Below are 18,352 nucleotides of genomic sequence, written 5' to 3'. Positions count from 1 at the left end.
ACTTGAAGGATCCAACCTTCATATGAAGTCAGGCACAGAAGAGGAGAGGCAGATATCTGGCCTGTAATGACCATCCAGTGTTAAGAACAAAGGGCCCTGTAGGTGGGGCCAGGACATCAGTTTCTGTATATCCTTAGTTTCATTCTCCAATCAAGATGCTCAACAATGTTGGCAAAGGAGCCCAGCTCTGAAAAATGCTTTACTTTGCTTACATTTGGGTCAACTGGAGAGTAGTAGTAGGGGAAGAAAGTGTACTGTGGTTAAAGACGCATGTTTCTGAGTAGAGGACAGACACCTTAGGTGACTTCCAGAGTGGTGCTACCTGGTCCTCTCTGCCATGCACTACCCTCCAACAGCGGGAGCAGCAGTTCCCTGCCAAGGGACCAGGCATATGTTGGTGTCTGGTTCAGCGCCTTATTGAAGGATGAATGTGGCCCACTGTTGGGATTGCTGCAATATCATTCCCCATGGAGTAGAAGCTAAAGCAAAGGTGCAGAAACCACTGGCAGCATGGTTTGGGGAGGACAGGTAAGCGGTGGCAAAGGAAAATTTTCAGTGCATCACTCTCACAGAGTGGACTTCAGTGCAACAATGTCATCTACATATGGCAGACAACTGGAGTGTGTGGTAGACTAGAGATTCCCATGACACATGGACAAAAAAGCTTTGGCCAGGGCAGGACCAAACTGCTTTTAGAGTGGAGATGTAGACAGCTTACCTGTAGGCCAAAAATTAGACATTGTGAACATTTCCTAAATGTACTTGATTTTTATGAGAGAAAACAAAGCTATAGAAACGCAGCATGTACTTGGAGTGGGAAATGGTAGTCCTTAGGGTCAGTGGGACTTTGTTCCCATTGTCTGTGACTGGTTCTTAGGATGTTTTTTTCTTTGTGGGAGAAAATTTCTGTGTGTGGAGTTATTGACACTGAACTTAATTGCAGAGGAGCTTCAGGAGGTCTTTTAAATATGCTTTAACTCTGAGTACTACGAACAAAAGTATTGATTCAAGCTGAGCGCAGAATAGACTGATATTTTTGTGGTAGTCTGTGCTGCTGAGATGTGCAAGAGATTTCTGTAGGTACATGGGATTTTGTAAGGGCCACTAGTTTCCTGCCTATGTATCTTGCATGTAGTTCAGATGGAAGGTGATGAAGGCAAGTGTAACTTCAAGAGAGAGAGAATATCTTCTCTTATGTTTGCATAGTGCCAGGTATAAGAAGGCAATGAAACTAGGTCAGGTCTCTAAGTGCTAAAGTAGCATAGACAGTTGTGCTAATAATTCTACTTTGGAACACACTAAATTTAGTGCTTTGCAAAAGCCTAATGACATGCATGGAAGGCAGAATGGTGGGCCTATTCTGAACTTCTCTGATTTCACTGATACAAGTTCAACTATTTTTTTCTGTAGTCTATTGCACATCTTTATACTCTATTCATTGAATAAACTGAAATAAGAGCTTTGTGGCACAAGAAATGCATCACACAATTAACCTTAAAATAAAAATGTAAAAAATAAACTTAATTTCTTCTTTTTCATGAATGATGGCTCTTCTTTTAAATCTTGTTAGATGAATGAAATAAATGTAAGTCTTCAAGACATTTTAGTATTGGATCAAAGTCAGGGGTGGAATTGTAAGCAGTGAGCTCTTTGTGGCTATGTCTATGCTTACTGCTCTTAAGATTGCTGCCAGACACTGCTTGTCAAGGTCCCAGGCTAGAGTACCATGTTTTACACCCATATTAAAGGTTGTTCAGGACCTCACAAAAAAACCCCCAACAACTCAGGTGTTTTCAACATGTCTGCATCCTACGTAGTGCTTACAGGTATTGTCCTTAAGGAAGAAAGGGGCAGGAGTGCAGGAAATGAGGCATCTCCAGGTTTGCAGAGTTCTGTTGATTTCAGACAGACGGGATCCCTTCCAAGAGTCCTCCTGTGGTAAGGATGCATCTTTAGTTTTTACCATTCCTTAGTCCTTGACAGCAAGCATTTGGAAGGGGGACCTAATGGTAGGAAAGTAGTTGCCTGAAAGCCAGAACAGTGTGTGTTACCATGGCTTTTGGCCATGACTGTGCTGGTGGGGCATCACATATGTGTAGCAATGTCTCTGTCAATTCTGGCTTGCAAATATCTGTTAAATCTAGACAGAGTTTCTGTATGTTAAGAGTAGTCAAACAATATGAAAATATACTCTGCCAGCTCACCAAGCTTAGCTTCACTTTTTCCTTTTCAAATTTAAATGAAATACTCTGGAAGTAATCTACTGTAATGTTTTAGAGAAAGAATTACAAGACTGATTTGTCATCCACTTTAATTGTCTATTACAGCATCCACTGCTCTTGTAGCAACAATTACTTTGAGATGTAGGATAACAGGGCAGGAAGGTTTTAGGGACCAACAACTGACTGACATGTTGATACTGCCCAATTTATAAGCTTTATCCTTTCTTTCTGAATAGGTTCAGGGCAGGCCTCCCAACCACTCATTTGCTTTCATGAATTCATACATCAGCCTCTGCTGCAATTGCAATGTTTCTGGTAGCTTTCCACAAAAGAGGCTGGAAGGTAAAAAATGACTACCACAATAAACACCAGTTTCTAGCCACTATTCTTTCCCTATTTTATTCCTAAAGCCCTTGTTTCTACTTTTGTTTGTTTGTTTGTTTTTCTAGTAGCTTTTTTTCTTCTTATTTCTTTGTCAGTCCCCGTCATGAAAACTCCTGTCTTGTGATAGCTGGCATTCTTCTTTAAGCTCCCATTCATGTTTTAAAATAAATATACCTAGTCATTCTGGTTCCTGAGAAAAGTATTGAACAAGTAAAGTAAATTTTAACTAAAGGGTCAAATGTAAATAAACTCCCAAAATATATTTTTAAATAAATATATTTTTAAGCCAATCTTAAAGGTTTGCAGTTCTTATTTGTGGTTTTTTTTTCAACATATGGAGTCAGCAGTGCTGCCTCCAATAGTCCCATTAAAATGGCCAGAGCCCAGGAATACAGCTGTAATAAAATGATCCACGAATTATATGCCCTGATCAGGGATGACTACCTGGTTGAGAACATACTACTCTATGGACCAGTATAAGTTATATCAAAGGCAAAGTATAAACCGTAGGATGGGATTATATTGCCTCATGAAGTCTCACACTTATGAAATAAGCTTGTTCGCTTTTAATGACAAGAACTGCACAGTCATAGTAGGTTATCACTCCAGTTTGTGGGACTGAAACTACTATGGGACACTTAGGCAAGAACTGTAATCTGGAAACACATAGCCTCTTTGCAGGATGTGGGTTATCTAGCACACTGGGCTCACATTGTTGCAACATGCTGCAGGGGAATTCAAGCAATCCAGCACCAAATGGGAACTGTGAGCATAAGACACCTTGCCTCTTAGCTAGAAATAGGCAGCAATGCTAAGACAAGAGATGGCATAAGCCTTTTGAACATTAATGGGATGTGCTCGGGAAGAAAAAGTGTATCAGGAGAAGATGTATCAGCAAAACACACAGGCTTACCTGTAGATGGGATGGTCAATCCTTTAACAAAAGGTACATATTATTCCCTTTACAACACCATTATCTTTCACAAAGATGGATTCAACATCAGTGCTAAAACTTGCATGGATGTTGTAAGGAGGAGACATAAGAATTTAGAAGAGGGATGTGGAAGTGATTCTGTTTATATAGAATTAATATGGTGGCAGCAACTGTAACATTTAGAAATTAGTTTTCTTAGTAAAAAGACAGCTTAGTTTTATAGTTTTGTAGTTTAGTTCTATAAGCATAAAATCCTTTCACGTTCATTATGTAGTATTTGAAAGAACTAGATAAAACTGAGTAAATATACTTAAGAATAGGTTAATACAGTTTGTTTTCACAGTGAAGAGCGATTTCTCCCTCCACATACTGTCTTAAGAGCAATTGTACTAGTTCCTAGAGTTCTGTGATTGTGTATCTCAATGTTTATTAAAAAAAAAGAAAGAAAAAATACATTCCTACTCTCATGGTGATCTAAGAGAATATAAATGCGATTTGAGTGTACCTTAAGACTCAAAAATCAAAAGGTAAATAGAAAGACATCTGCATTTATAATATTGTGAGTTTTACAAGAGGTTCATATTTCTTTTAGATGAGACTCATGATTTCTGAATGCTTCAGTTAGGCAACAGTGAGTAGTACTGAGACTGAGTTGCATTAGTTGCTAGAGAAAGTTGCAGTAACAGATGTTCTAATCCCAGAGAGGCTATCATTCATAGAATATAAGTACTTTCAAAAATATATAAACATCACACAAACTTGGAATCAGGAAAGAAAGATAAAGGAGGTATTAAGATACTGCTTGAAATCCCAGTCCCAATGAGGTCAATAGAAGTATGATTGCTAGCTTCTGGAGGAACACATTTTCACACCGTGGTAGAATTGGAAGTTTCCTTAGAATACCAGTCCTTTAAGGATGAGGGGGGGAATACAAAATGCAATGTCTTGTTCAAAAATCAACAGCCAGTCTTTCCTGATGAAGAATAGTCTCTGCTGCCCCTCCAGTCAACAGTTAAGTTTAACAAGAATCTTCTTTCAGTATCTACTTAAAAACCTACTACCTGGATATACTGATACTAATATGTGATATGAAATAAATGGGGAGATCTTGGATTGATTGTGGAAATATACTTACTTCAGTATCAACCACAAGTCATATTTTTAAAACATTTCAAAATATTTTGGCACATAGAGATTTTAAAGCATGACTCGGAATACACAGACTTTTCAGTCAGCTGTTGATGCATCTACATGCTATAGTTTCAAAGGAGGTGATTCATTTGTTAACAATTCATAGTATTTACTTTCCTCCTGCTGCTAATTAAACAAGTTTCTAAACTAATTAATGCCCTTGCTGTAACAAACAGATGGAACATATGAGTTGTATGGGTAAGACCATAGGCGCTACACCTCTTTTAAGACAGCATACATTCTTCTAATGGTAAGAGGGTACCAAAGCAGGCATTAGCCAAAAGTGCACTTGTCATAACGATATTGGATGTGGGACTGACTGCTGTCGGTTTGTTCAGTGTCATAGGTAGCCTGAGGTAAGCACTGAGCTTTAAGGGGCATGTTCTCTTTGCTGTATTTCAGCTTGCTGGTGGAAGGTGTGGGTTGCTTCTCCCTAAAGAGGAGGGGAATGCCGAAAGCATGTCTCATGGTATTTGGGAACCAGCTGGCTCCTTATAGATTGGGTAGCAGGTCAGAGTGGGAGCAGTTACATGAGTGGTTTAATGTGCAATGGAGTTTATTTTGAATCTTCCTTATGCTTGAGGTCCTGTGTATTGCACCAATGCACAATACTGCTGCACATGAAATGGTTCCTCTCCTGTGAAACAAGTATGGAGCTGTGCATAGTGGTGCCATTAATACAGATTCACTAATACAGAACCTTATATAGTGTTTTTCAGCCTCCAAAGTTATGTTAAAGGAGGCTTAGATGAACAATAGGATTAGTTCTGCATTCCCTGGTGTGACTGGTCAGGAATGGAGAATGAGGTACAGTAGTTAATCATCACCATTCATCATCATCATCATCATCATCATCATCATGAAAGATGGCTTCAAGTCACTCTTCTGGCTCTGTAGACTGGCTTGATCTTCAGCCTGTAGCTGCCTCACAGCTATTCAAACTCCTGCTCTACAAATGCTCCTCAGTAACTAAGATTAGCAACTTCAGCCTTGAGACTAGCAGGGCACATGAACACTATCATCACTGCAGCAGACTGTGGGGGGGAAATGTGCAACTGTTCTTGCAGTTGGATCTTGTTCTTGGACCATTTCTGCACACATTGTTAGAAGGCCAGTCAGAGGTAGGTCAAAATGGAAACTCAGCCTCCTGCATTTATGATAAGTACAGGCATACCTCATTTTATTGTGCCTCGCTTTACTGCACTTCGCAGATATTGCGTTTTTTACAAATTGAAGGTTTGTGGCAACCCTGCATCAAGCAAGTCTGTCGGCATCATTTTTCCAACAGCATGTGCTCACTTTGTGTCTCTGTGTCACATTTTGGTAATTCTTACAATATTTCAAACTTTTTCATTATTATTGTATCTGTTAGGGTGATCTGTGATCAGTGATCTTGGATGTTACTATTGTAATTGTTTTGGAGCGCCGCAAACCACACCCATATAAGATGGCGAACTGAATCGATCAATGTTGTGTGTGTTCTGACTGCTCCACTGACGGGCCGTTCCCCCGTCTCTCTCTCTCTCTTTGGGCCTCCCTGTTCCCTGAGACACAACAATATTGAAATTAGGGCAATTAATAACCCTACAATGGCCTCTAAGTGTTGGAGTGAAAGGAAGAGTCGCACGTCTCTCACTTTAAATCAAAAGCTAGAAATGATGAAGCTTAGTGAGGAAGGCATGTCGAAAGCCGAGAGAGGCCGAAAGCTCGGCCTCTTGCGCCAAACAGGTAGCCAAGTTGTGAACGCAAAGGAAAAGTTCTTGAAGGAAATTCAAAGTGCTCCTCCAGTGAACACACCAATGATAAGAAAGCGAAACAGCCTTCTTGCTGATATGGAGAAAGTTTTAGTGGTCTGGGTAGAAGATCAAACCAGTCACAACAGTCCCTTAAGCCAAAGCCTCATCCAGAGCAAGGCCCTAACTCTCTTCAGTTCTGTGAAGGCTGAGAGAGGTGAGGAAGCTGCAGAAGAAAAGTTTGAAGCTAGCAGAGGTTGGTTCATGAGGTTTAAGGAAAGAAGCCATCTCCATAACATAAAAGTGCAAGGTGAAGCAGCAAGTGCTGATGTAGAAGCTGCAGCAAGTTCTCCAGAAGATCTAGCTAAGGTAATTGATGAAGGTGGCTACACTAAACAACAGATTTTCAATGCAGATGAAACAGCCTTCTGTTGGAAGAAGATGCCATCTAGGACTTTCATAGCTAGAGAGGAGAAGTCAATGCCTGGCTTCAAAGCTTCAAAGGACAGGCTGACTCTCTTGTTAGGGGCTAATGCAGCTGGTGACTTTAAGTTGAAGCCAATGCTCATTTACCATTCCAAAAATCCTAGGGCCCTTAAGAACTATGCTAAATCTACTCTGCCTGTGCAGAGTGGAACAACAAAGCCTGGATGATAGCACATCTGTTTACAGCATGGGTTACTGAATATTTTAAGCCCACTGTTGAGACCCACTGCTCAGAAAAAAAGATTCCTTTCCAAATATTACTGCTCATTGACAATGCACCTGGTCACCCAAGAGCTCTGATGGAGATGTACAACGAGATTAATGTTGTTTTCATGCCTGCTAACACAACATCCATTCTGCAGCCCACTGATCAAGGAGTAATTTTGACTTTCAAGTCTTATTATTTAAGAAATACATTTCGTAAGGTTATAGCTGTGATAGAGAATGATTCCTCTGATGGATCTGGGCAAAGTAAATTGAAATCCTTCTGAAAAGGATTCACCATTCTAGATGCCATTAAGAACATTCATGATTCATGGGAGGAGGTCAAAATATCAACATTAACAGGAGTTTGGAAGTTGATTCCAGCCCTCATGGATGACTTTGAGGGGTTCAAGACTTCAGTGGAGGAAGTAACTGCAGATGTGGTGGAAACAGCAAGAGACCTCTAATTAGAAATGGAGCCTGAAGATGTGACTGAATTGGTGCAATCTCATGATAAAACTTTAATGGATGAGGAGTTGCTTTTTATGGATGAGCAAAGAAAGTGGTTTCTTGAGATGGAGTCTACTTCTGGTGAAGATGCTGTGAACATTGCTGAAATGACAACAAAGGATTTCAAATATGACATAAACTTAGTTGATAAAGCAGTGGCAAGGTTTGAGAGGATTGACTCCAATTTTGAAAGAAGTTCTATTGTGGGTAAAATGCTATCAAAAAGGATCGCATGCTACAGAGAAATCCTTTGTGAAAGGAAGAATCAATCAATGCGGCAAACTTCATTGCTGTCTTATTTTAAGAAATTGCCACAGCCACCCCAGCCTTCAGCAGCCACCACCCTGAGCAGTCAGCAGCCATCAACATCGAGGCAAGACTCTCCATCAGCAAAAAGATTACGACTCGCTGAAGGCTCAGATGATGGTTAGCATTTTTTAGCAATAAACTATTTTTTAATTAAGGTATGTACATTGTTTTTTTAGACATAATGCTATTGCACACTTAATAGACTACAGTATAGCATAAACATAACTTTTAAATGCACTGGGAAACCAAAAAAAAAAAGTGTGAGTTGCTTTATTGCAATATTTGCTTTATTATGGTGGTCTGGAACCAAACCTGTAATATCTCTGAGGTATGCCAGTAGTAGGTAAGCCCAGGGTTTTGTCATTACAGATGAGTAGACAGAGACACACGGAGGTCAAAAGGAGATTTTGAAGCCTCCCCATGAGGCCTGTCAGCTCTGCAGCCAAAGGTGCAATCCAAAAAGGCTAGTACATGCCTGATGTTCAGAGAGGTGCCAGTATGACATATCTTTATATTGACACAAATAATTTGACAAACATACATGTTTGCTTATATAGATAGGTAGTTTGAACTGTAATATATTTGAAGGAGTATACTATTCCAAAGAAAAGAGCAAAATACACCCAGGCAGTTGTAAAATTAATGAGAGAAATGCTCAGCAATTGCGACTCAAGAGGCAGTTTCCTAGGGCATTCATTTCTTCACATTTCATCTGCCTCCTCACAGCTGCACCCTTGTGACGCAGGACTTCTGAATGAGAAAAGTTCACTGAGTGCATCAGCAGAAATGAGCAAACAGAACAAAAATGGCCCCAGACAGGTGTGCCAACAGGCTCTTCTTCGAATTTCTTCAGCCATTATTAGGCTGAGTTTGTAACCTTAAATGATGCTAAAAGATACTTAGTACTCGGTCTGATCCTTCTCACTACGGTTTACCACAGAAGGGTTTTTAGTCAGACATTCGGGTAGCAATCACACTTGGGGTATATTCATCGGCGTGAATGTTTCCGGCTACATCTGCGATTGCAGCTCAAAAAGCAGCTGCCAGTAACCCCAGGCTCCCCTCGTCTCGCACCTCGATTGGACGCGGGGGGGAAACGACGTTCCGCGCTTTGCCGGGCCCCCGGCGAAACCGCCGCCCGCAAGCCAGGGCGCAGTTCGGGGCTCAGGCCCGGCAAAGCCCTCCGAGGGGTCTTCCCTCCTCGCATCTATCTAACCCACCGCCGCCCGCCGCATCTCCGCTCCGCCGCTCAGACCCCGGCGGGTCACGGGAAGCCCTTACACTACCGGGGAGGGTGACACCCCCCCCCCCTCCGGCGGCGCCGGCGAGGCGCCCCCTCCCCCGCCCCGGCCGGGCAGAGCGGCGCGGCACCTCCCTCACAGGCGGCTCCCGGCGCCGCCCGCGCCGGCTCCCCCCGCCCGCCGCGCGCCGGCCGTTGGCGGGCGGCGGGGCGCGGGGGGCAGGGGGGAGGGGCCGGCGGCGCCGCGCTGCCCCGCCCCCCGCCCCGTCTGGCCGGCGCCCCCGGCGGGCGGTGCTTGCGGGGTGACAGACAGGTCTAGGCCACAGCCGAGTGCGCACGCGTCAGTTCCGGCGGGGAGCGCGGCGCGGCGCGTGGGTAGGAAACGCCGCGGCGGCGCGGGGGAGCGGAAAATGGCGGCGGCCGCGCAGCTCACGGATGAGGAGCTCTTCTCGGAGCTGCGGCGCTTCGGCTTCTCCCCGGGGCCGGTCACCGAGAGCACCCGGCCCGTCTACCTGAAGAAGCTGAAGAAGCTGCGCGAGGATGAGCGGGCGGGGGCCCGCGGCGGCGCCAACAAGACCCGGAACAGCAACAACAATAACACGGGGGCCGGAGCGGCGCCGGGGGGAGGCGGAGGCGGCGGCGGCGGCGCCGGGAGAGCGGCCCCGGGCGCGGTGGCGCGGCTGGCCGGCGCGGAGCACCCCTACCTCCCCGGCGCCGCCGCCGGGAGCAGCCGGAGCCGCGCAGCACCCCCTGCCGGGGGCAGCAAAGTGCTGCTGGGCTTCAGCTCGGACGAGTCGGATGTGGAAGCCAGTCCCCGGAGCCAGGCCGGCGCCGGCGGCAGGAGGGAGCGGGCTTCTGCCCTTTTCCGCGGCCTGAGGCCTGCTGCCCCCCACGGCGCCGGCGGCGTGAGTAACAGCCCCCCGCCGGAGGCGGCCAGGCGGAAGCCCAGCGCCTGGTGGGGGGCGGCGGCCCGCAGACCGGCGGCGGCCTCGGCGGGGGCTCAGGCTCCGGGCTCGAGGGAGCCCGGGGACGGCGAAGAGGAAGGAGGGGAGGAGGAGGACGAGGACGAGGACGAGGAGGAGGAGGAGGGCGGCGGCGAACAGCAGCAGTGGAAGAACCGGACTGTGAACGGTAACCGGCTCCTCTCCTTCGGCAGCAGGGACAAGTACTCTGACTCCGAGGAGGAGGAGGCGGGGGCGAGGGCCAAGCAGCAGGTACCGAAGGAGGAGTCTGCAGTTCGCCGGCCCCGACGGAGCCTCAGCAAGTCTCCTGCCCCATTCACAGCGAGCAAATGCGCTGCAGCCGGCGCTGGCATGATGGAGACGGGCCAAGAAAGGGCTGGCGGAGTCTGTGGTGCTGGTGTAGTCGTAACGAATGACAGGGCGGCGGCGGAGGCGGCTGCTGCCGGGAGTCTAGACAGGGGCAGAAATCATGAGGAAGAGGAGGCGGCGGCAGCGATGGGGGGAGGAGGAGGATGTGAAGAACTGGATTCTAGTCCTCCCACCCCTAGATACCGCATTGGCCTGTCTAAGAAATCCCCTACAGTATTGTTGCTGCCAGCACCGCTCACAGACATGGACAGCAGTAAAATCACTGACCCTCCGGGCACTATTAGGAAAGCGACCAATAATCATGTTCTCAGCGGTGCTGCTGCTAGTTATAATGTTGAATCCAGGATCTATTCAGCTACTAATAGCCTTCCCCTGGGTGGAACCTCCTCCCTTAGACTCAACCACTCCAATCATACAGGTTCAAATCATACCTACCTGAAAAACACCTACAAGAAGAATCTCTCAGAGCCTGAGGAGGAGCTTCTCCAGCAGTTCAAAAGAGAGGAGGTATCTACCACCGGAGGCTTCAGTGCACATTACCTGTCCATGTTCCTCTTAACTGCTGCATGCTTGTTCTTTCTGATACTGGGATTCACATACCTGAGAATGAGAGGTTCTGGAGTAGCTGAGGATGTAGAAGTCAACAGTAAGTATTAGGTCAAGGGTAAGAGCAGTTTTCTTCTGCAACTGGATATATTGTTGTTAATTCTACCTTGTGCTCCCAGGCATACCTTATTGAGCATTTCTGAGTCCCACTTTGGTATAATCTCCCTATGTAGGACAGAGCACAGAGAAACTGACTGGCATTCCTTAAGTGGTATGATAAACTTGCAAGACAGTTGTGGATAAACCCACGCTCCTGGCTATTCCCTGCTGTAATATGTTGACACCATGTTTTCTTTCATGTTTTCCTTTTCTTCACAAAGCGATTTCGTGTGTTTTGTTCGATATAGCAGATGTAGGCTCAATAAAGAATCAACGAGGTAAAGCTTTATACTAATCTCACAGTAGCAGTCACGCACATTTGGCTGTCTGGGATTTCTGCAGGGCTCAGATTTGACTGTAGCTGTTCAGTAGTAAAGCAGGTTACTTTCATTTGTGTGTACTGAGGCTTGAAAAGAATTCTAGGTTTAGATGATGTTACACATTAAAACATAAACTTTCTGTAGTGACTGATGCAACTGTCATGTATTGTTTTCTAATGCATGCTTTCTTCTAAATTTAGATGAGAATATGAATATATATGAAATCCTGCAGTGCTTTGGTTTGAATTTCAGGGCATTCTTTTTTGATTTTTAATTTTTGGGAGCTTTAATACATGGAAGCAACTTCTTAGAATGGCTTTAGAAACTACCATTTTCTATTCACAAAACATACAAAAATGGAAACGTACCACCTAAGGGTGGTGACTCATGCTAAATCAATTTTTGGCTCCTCTGAAATGGACAGTGGAGTTTCTAATATCAGAAAGAAAAATCATATCATTGCTGTCTTAATTTCTTATCAACAACCGTCAGAGAATACAAAGAGCTAGTTTTGAGATGTGAGAGCATCAGATGGCCATTGGGGACTTGCATTGTTTTTGAAATGATAATTGAGGATGGTATGTGGGTGTATGCATGTACATATGCATTTCTTTCAATAGATAGTAGGGTATGTATATACCCCATGTTTGTGTACAAGTATACAGTGCCTTGTATGAAGTGGTCCCACTCACTGTTAGATTGGGACTTTTTAGTGCTGCTGCGTTATTTATCAGAGAACTTTAATGGTACCTGCTGGGCCTGTCAACTACGAGACTAGATAGTGCAGGGCAGAAGTATGGGTATTTTTTTCCCCCTTTTAAACTTTATTCATTGCATCGTAATAGCAGAATAGCTTTTAATTCTGTTTTGCGCCCTTTTGTGGGGGAGGGGAGGGTTTATTTTTTGGGAAAGAGAGTAGCAGCAAGAACTTAGTGTTTGGCACAGTTTCACTGCTGTCCGCATGGCTCTTAATAAGTAACTACAATGAGCCTGTTCGCTCTTGTTTTTTTTGGGAAGGTGGCAAACACATGCAGGTGGACTGAAATAGATACAGTACAGTTTGAGTGTTGGGGCTATTCTTACTGATCTTCTGTGGTTAACTTCTGACAGTCTTCTGTGGTTAACTTCTGGCCATAACTGCTAGAGACATATATAAATCTTCTTACAAGTACTGATGAGCTATGCAATTCCCACTAAAGTGTATTGGATTTTTTTTTCTAGTCTTAAATTCTGATGATTTCAATGGGGAAGTTCTTTCAACCTGCTGGGGTAAACTTCCGAACTGTCACATTCAGCGGTTGATTTAGAACTCGTCTGCCATGCTAGTTGATTAATCTCAGTGGCTATGCAGTTAGCAGCAATACTGTGTGTGTGTGAGGGGGAAATCTACTCTGAACTCTTTGTCTTAGAAAAAAACCTTTGTTTTGAATGTGTGAACTTTCTTACTGAGTATAGCTCATAAAAAGTTAGCTCAGTTGGAACTGATACATAAGGAAAATTGTTCTCTTCTGCCCCTTTGCTTAGGTTAGGCTGCCTAGCCAAACATCTGATAGTCCTATGTTGCTTGGTAGTTCCATTAAGCTAGTTCGTGGCCTTCTCCTACTCATTCTCTTTTCAGTTGGACTCTTGAAAATGGATTCCTGAAGAGTAGTTTGGACAGTGGCACTCGACTTTTAGCTGCCCTCTTTCCTCACAGCCTTGAACTTAGTCACATAACAAACGGGAACTGAGGGGAACAGGGTCCACTGAAAGAAGGAAACAGCAATTTTTGTGGCCAGCTCCTGTGATAGCAATAGGAGCAGGACTATTTTTTTTTTTTTTCATAGTACAGTAATGAACATGAGTTTACCAGGCACATATGCAAAAAAAAAAAAAAAAAAAAAGTGGTAGGTCCAGCTAATAGGCAAGAATAGACAAGATAGGCCAAAGAAGACTGGTTACTCCTACTAGTTTGGGAGGAAACCCATCTTCTGTTAGATGCTTCCTCAAGTTTAGTTAAACATCCTTCGAGTGAGTCCTTTGGCTCTTATACTTCTGTGGGTGTATTGTCTGTTTTTCTCATAGAGGCAGAACTGATTCGTACATTTTTATTAAAAAATAATAATGTAGCTGAAGAAACTACTTTTCAATTAGGTAACTGAATACTGTTTTTTTTCCATCTGCCTTTTTAAGGCTGTAGGTGAGATGCAGTTGTTTGAGGGTGAATGCTAAGTTTGATTATGAAAAACTCAATTATGTTCAGCTTAAAACTGTTATCATAAAGGATTCTGCAATTCAGTGGAGTTGGAGTATATGCACCTCCTGAATTACCACGGTTACTATGACAAAACAAAAAGGCTACTATTTGTATGTTTGGGGTGCTTCTCATTTTTCTTTTCCAGGGAGTGATGCACAATGATCATAATGTTGGTTGTCCTAAATGGTTTCATTTCATTTTAGGAAATGAACAAAATAAGATATTTTGAATGTGACACATTGATTAATATTAATTACCAAGTATACCCAATATTAGCTCTCCTTTTTAGGAGAGATTTTTGAAAGTGGGCTCTCTAGCTAATAATCTTGGTGTTTCCATGAAACTTGTTACAAAACAACTGCTAGAAGGATAATCCTTACTAGATCTGCTACAATTTGTGTTTTTGAAATGTTAATTTAGGGAAACTTTTAGTAGTTACTTATATTGCAAGTGGAAGCTTGTGCTTAGTATGCAAAGCACAGTTTTAAGAGTTTAATTCTATTCCATAGATGTTACTTCCTTCTAGCTTTATCTCTGACTTTAAAACTTCTGTGGAATTTTATACAGAGAACTCCATAGCTAAGAAGTTAGACTTGCTGCACACAAGGCAATAAAAGACATGAAATTAATTTTCCTATAATCACGGCCTGCAAATTACTATTAAATTGTTGTGGTATTTCACAGATAACTGTTACAGCTCTGCCTGCTTTCTGTGACCATTCTCTCAGACGAGTCTTCCTTCTTGATGGTGTTGGCCTCAATGAGAGATAACAAATTTTGGATAAGAAATGCTTATAGAAGAGGAAATAGTTAAAAAGAGGAAGCAAAATTAAAGATTTGGAGAGCTCCTGTGTTAGCTATTAATGTTGCCTGTGCTTTGCAGATAGCACTGACTTATATTTGACAATGTAACAACTTCTATTGGCATACTAACACATAGCTCTGTTTCACTTTCTGTATATTGCTTTAAAGTCTAGTCAGCAATTACTTCTGTTACAGTGATTCAAAAGAAAATCTTGATGTGCATCTTAGACTCATCTCTGTTGTAGCTGGCCTCAATTAAACATACTTCTGTGGTTTGGACCTTTTTCATTAAGTACATTAAGAAAAAAAGTAAACTTTCAGAGAACTCATGTTCCCTGAGAATTTCAGTAGCAGTAATTGTTGTCCTTAATCTTCCTTTTTTGGCTCCTACTGTTTCAGGAATGAGGTCTTAAAAGGATGTGTGGGATTTCTTGATATTAGAAACTCAAAAGCTTCTTTTTGAAGCTGACGGATAGGTGAAGCAAAGCTGAGTGTGATACTAAATGGAAGCCATACATAAGTGTGGATTCTTTGTTGAGGTAGAGCTTAATTTTACATATTAAGATATACTTCAAAGTAGTTAACAGTTTAAAGTAATAGTTATAATATATTGATGTTAGTATATACGAATATCTCAGTCAAAAGTACCCAGCATTAATAAAGTGTTTGTACTGAGTAAGAACTGAAGCTAGGTTAGTATTTTTAAGTGGATGAATGTATATACTTGTGAGTATAGCAAAAATCAGTGAGCTGACAGTTGGAATTTTAATAGATTTTAATAAAACAGCTAATCAAAAAACAGTTGTCTGGCAATTGCACAGCTGCTGGTAGGTCTAGAATTGTGGGAGAAGGTGATGAAGCCTTTACCATAACTGTAATAAATGAGGGCCTGGGGTGATTCAGCCTCTGATCAAAGTAACCTTGACTGCTTTTATAGAATTCTGATTTAGAAAAATTTGGAAAAGGGTCAGTGTGCTGATGGAGGAAGCATACCGATGGATGCAAGGATAGATGGAAAACCACTGTACAACTTGGAAGATATCCATGATATCTTTTTTTCTGTATAGAAGTTCTGCTGCAGGTTGTAATGCTAAGTCCTGTTGTAAATGTAAAAAAAAAAAAAAAATTTTTTTAAGTTCTTGAATGACTGTGGTGACGTGAAGGCTTTACAATGATGTCAGCGTGCTGTCTGTTCCTGGAAGATGGAGAGTTACAAAACAAACAATGTTTTGACTGGCTGCTATGCATCTAAGGTCTCTTTGCACAGCTGACTGTTCAGATATAACACTGTCCTAATGTTGTCTTGGTACTTATGCAGTTTTTCTGTCTAAACGGATAAAGGCTTTGGGTTCACATGTCTAATCTGAGCTACTGCTAGCATTCTCTACTAGAAACTTTGGTGACTCTGTAGAAGTTTGCCCATTCAGTAAGCTTCTCAGCCCAGCTGGAAGAGTTGGAGACAAATGTAGGTAATAGAGCTGGAAGGTTAAATCAAGTATCTTTAGATGACTGGGTCATACTGTGTCAAGACTAAGAGTGCTGTCTTCCCCAGTAGATACAATTTGTAATTAGGATATATAGTGATGGTGGTGGTGGAACCCATGGCCCCAATCTACTGTACCCTGTGATTTTGCTTTTGGTGACCCTTTTTCTCCATTATCCTTGTCATTGTCTCTTCCCCCCTGCTGGTCTGCGCTTCCTGCACCTGCTTACGTGTTTGCAGTCTACTATGGAAGTTGAGAGGATAAGGAGCACATGAATGTGCATGTATGCTGAGTATGAAGCAGGAAAACGGGTTGACTGATGGGCCTAGTTTATTGGGGGAGATGTGCTGTGACATTTGGTGTTTTGCAAAAACAAATATTTTGTTTTGCAGAGGAAAGAATCAAATTTTCTGCCTACTCAGGATCCTGTTGTGATGCAAGTATCTTGAATAAAGCTGCCTTTTTGGAGTCTTAAGGAACACTTTCAAATGAAATCCTAGTGACAAACTGCAATTATTAGAAGGCTGCATGAGGTGGGGAGGGGAAGAGGTGGAGGTTAAAAATTTAATTGAATGAAATGCTAGTACTTGCCAAGTACTACAGGATCCACTGAATTTTAGTGATGCTGTGCTAGAGAAGTAAGAAATGGGATTGTTCCCAAATGAAAAGATGAAAAGCCTGTTCTCCCTTTTAGAAATAGAGAAGTCCATTTATTTCAGCAAAAAAAAAAAGAAAGACTACTTGTTATAGAATAATTGTTTTTACATACATACTTTGACTTAATTCATACTACCTTTATTCACTTACATCTTAATATAGGGTTTATTTACAGGACACATCTATATCCCCTCAACCTTTTCTTTGATGGAAAGGTGTTGGAAAATTTTAGACTTTTGACTTCGGAGCACCTTGGGTAAATGCAGCATCAGTCTACCTTTGTTGAGCAGTTGATGTAAAACTTTATCACAAGAGGACTGCTGAGGTGGGTTGGATAAAAGTCATGCTGCTCCAGACTAGCTTTTAAGACCACATATGAATATTAATTTTCCTTTTCTCCATGAAATAGTATTTCTTTAAAGGTTAGCTACATCTCTGACTTGTTCATTGGAGAAGCCTCAGACTGTCCATTGACTTCACAAGTTAATGTAAGCAGCTATGGATACTTTAAATGGTCTGTGTATCAAAACTATGCACCTTAAGCATCTGTCTCCTCAATACCTGTCATCCCACCGTGTAGTTTCTACCAGAAAACATTGCAGCACACTCATTCAATGATGTTCATCCCAGTGCATGTTCACTACCATCAAGCTGTACAACATGAACCCTTCATGTCCAGTGTTCCCAGATTTCACAGCGTATCTCCAACAAACTAAACTCTGCGCTTATCTGAATGTGTAGAAATTGTTGGTCATTGAAAGTAAAAGTGTAGTTAAACCTAATCTGGAACCTGTCAATAGAAATTTAGCAACGGAACATTTGCTGTGAATGAGGGGTTCCAAACATCAAAAGTTAGATGTATGATTATTGTTACCAGTTGCCTGAAACAGCTCTCTTTTGTTTTTATTGTTGTTTTCTTAATTCCCAGCATGTTTTCTGGGAAATGTCAAAGTAGTCATCATCAAACCTTCTGATGATCTCTGACACTTGACCTTTATTTAAAAGTAGGTTGTTCGTTCTTATTCTGGCAGCGTGCTTGGGACAACTAAAGGGGTTATTTGTTAATTTTGTTGAATAACAGGCTGGGTGGCATCTCATGCAAACAGGCATCTCCATTGTTTGATTAAACCTCTGAGAGGCTTTTTTCAGGTCTTGGAAATCCACAGTAATACAGACTGGAAGGCCAGTCTGGCTGTCTTACTTCTGGTGTTTCTCTCACTTGCAAATTCCTGGGAAGGAATTTGCCATTACTCTGTAAGTAAGAGAATGATTTACAAAATTTCCTAGTATAATCTTGAAAAGAAGAGAGTATCATGTCTGTTTCAGTATCAGTTTGGATCCGATACTGTATATGATCCAAGGAAGCTTCTAGAGGTGGGAGGCATGGAGTATTTGAATGAAAAGAGCTGAAAAGTGGAAGCTCTTTTCTTCAAAGGAAGTTTGTGCTGCCCTGGAGAGACTTGCTTAGCTAAGAAAATGAGGTTAGATATGTAGATTTCCTTCTGGAGAAGGAACGAGTCTCGCTACTTATTTTTGAGTTTTGTTTTTTTTATCTGTAAGCATGTGAGGTACTGCTTATCCAAAAGCAGCTCTGAATAAAGA

The 18,352-nt window shown here is 42.5% G+C and overlaps 1 protein-coding gene across 3 annotated transcripts in view; it reads left to right on the top strand.

The window, feature by feature from the left end:
• Positions 1-9,554: 9,554 nt before the first annotated feature.
• The window catches only part of LEMD3 (LEM domain containing 3), a 50,168-nt gene continuing 41,370 nt past the window's right edge, over positions 9,555-18,352 (top strand). For all 3 annotated transcript variants that reach the window (XM_067313949.1, XM_013947001.2, XM_067313956.1), the window contains exon 1: positions 9,555-11,190. In XM_067313949.1, the coding sequence (XP_067170050.1) occupies positions 9,624-11,190 (1,567 nt within the window). In that variant the 5' untranslated portion in view covers positions 9,555-9,623. The remainder of the gene's footprint in view (positions 11,191-18,352) is intronic.

This window comes from Apteryx mantelli, chromosome 1 (assembly GCF_036417845.1).
Source record: "Apteryx mantelli isolate bAptMan1 chromosome 1, bAptMan1.hap1, whole genome shotgun sequence".
In the NCBI taxonomy this organism is placed as follows: domain Eukaryota; kingdom Metazoa; phylum Chordata; class Aves; order Apterygiformes; family Apterygidae; genus Apteryx; species Apteryx mantelli.
This window is presented reverse-complemented; position numbering and strand designations above follow the sequence as displayed.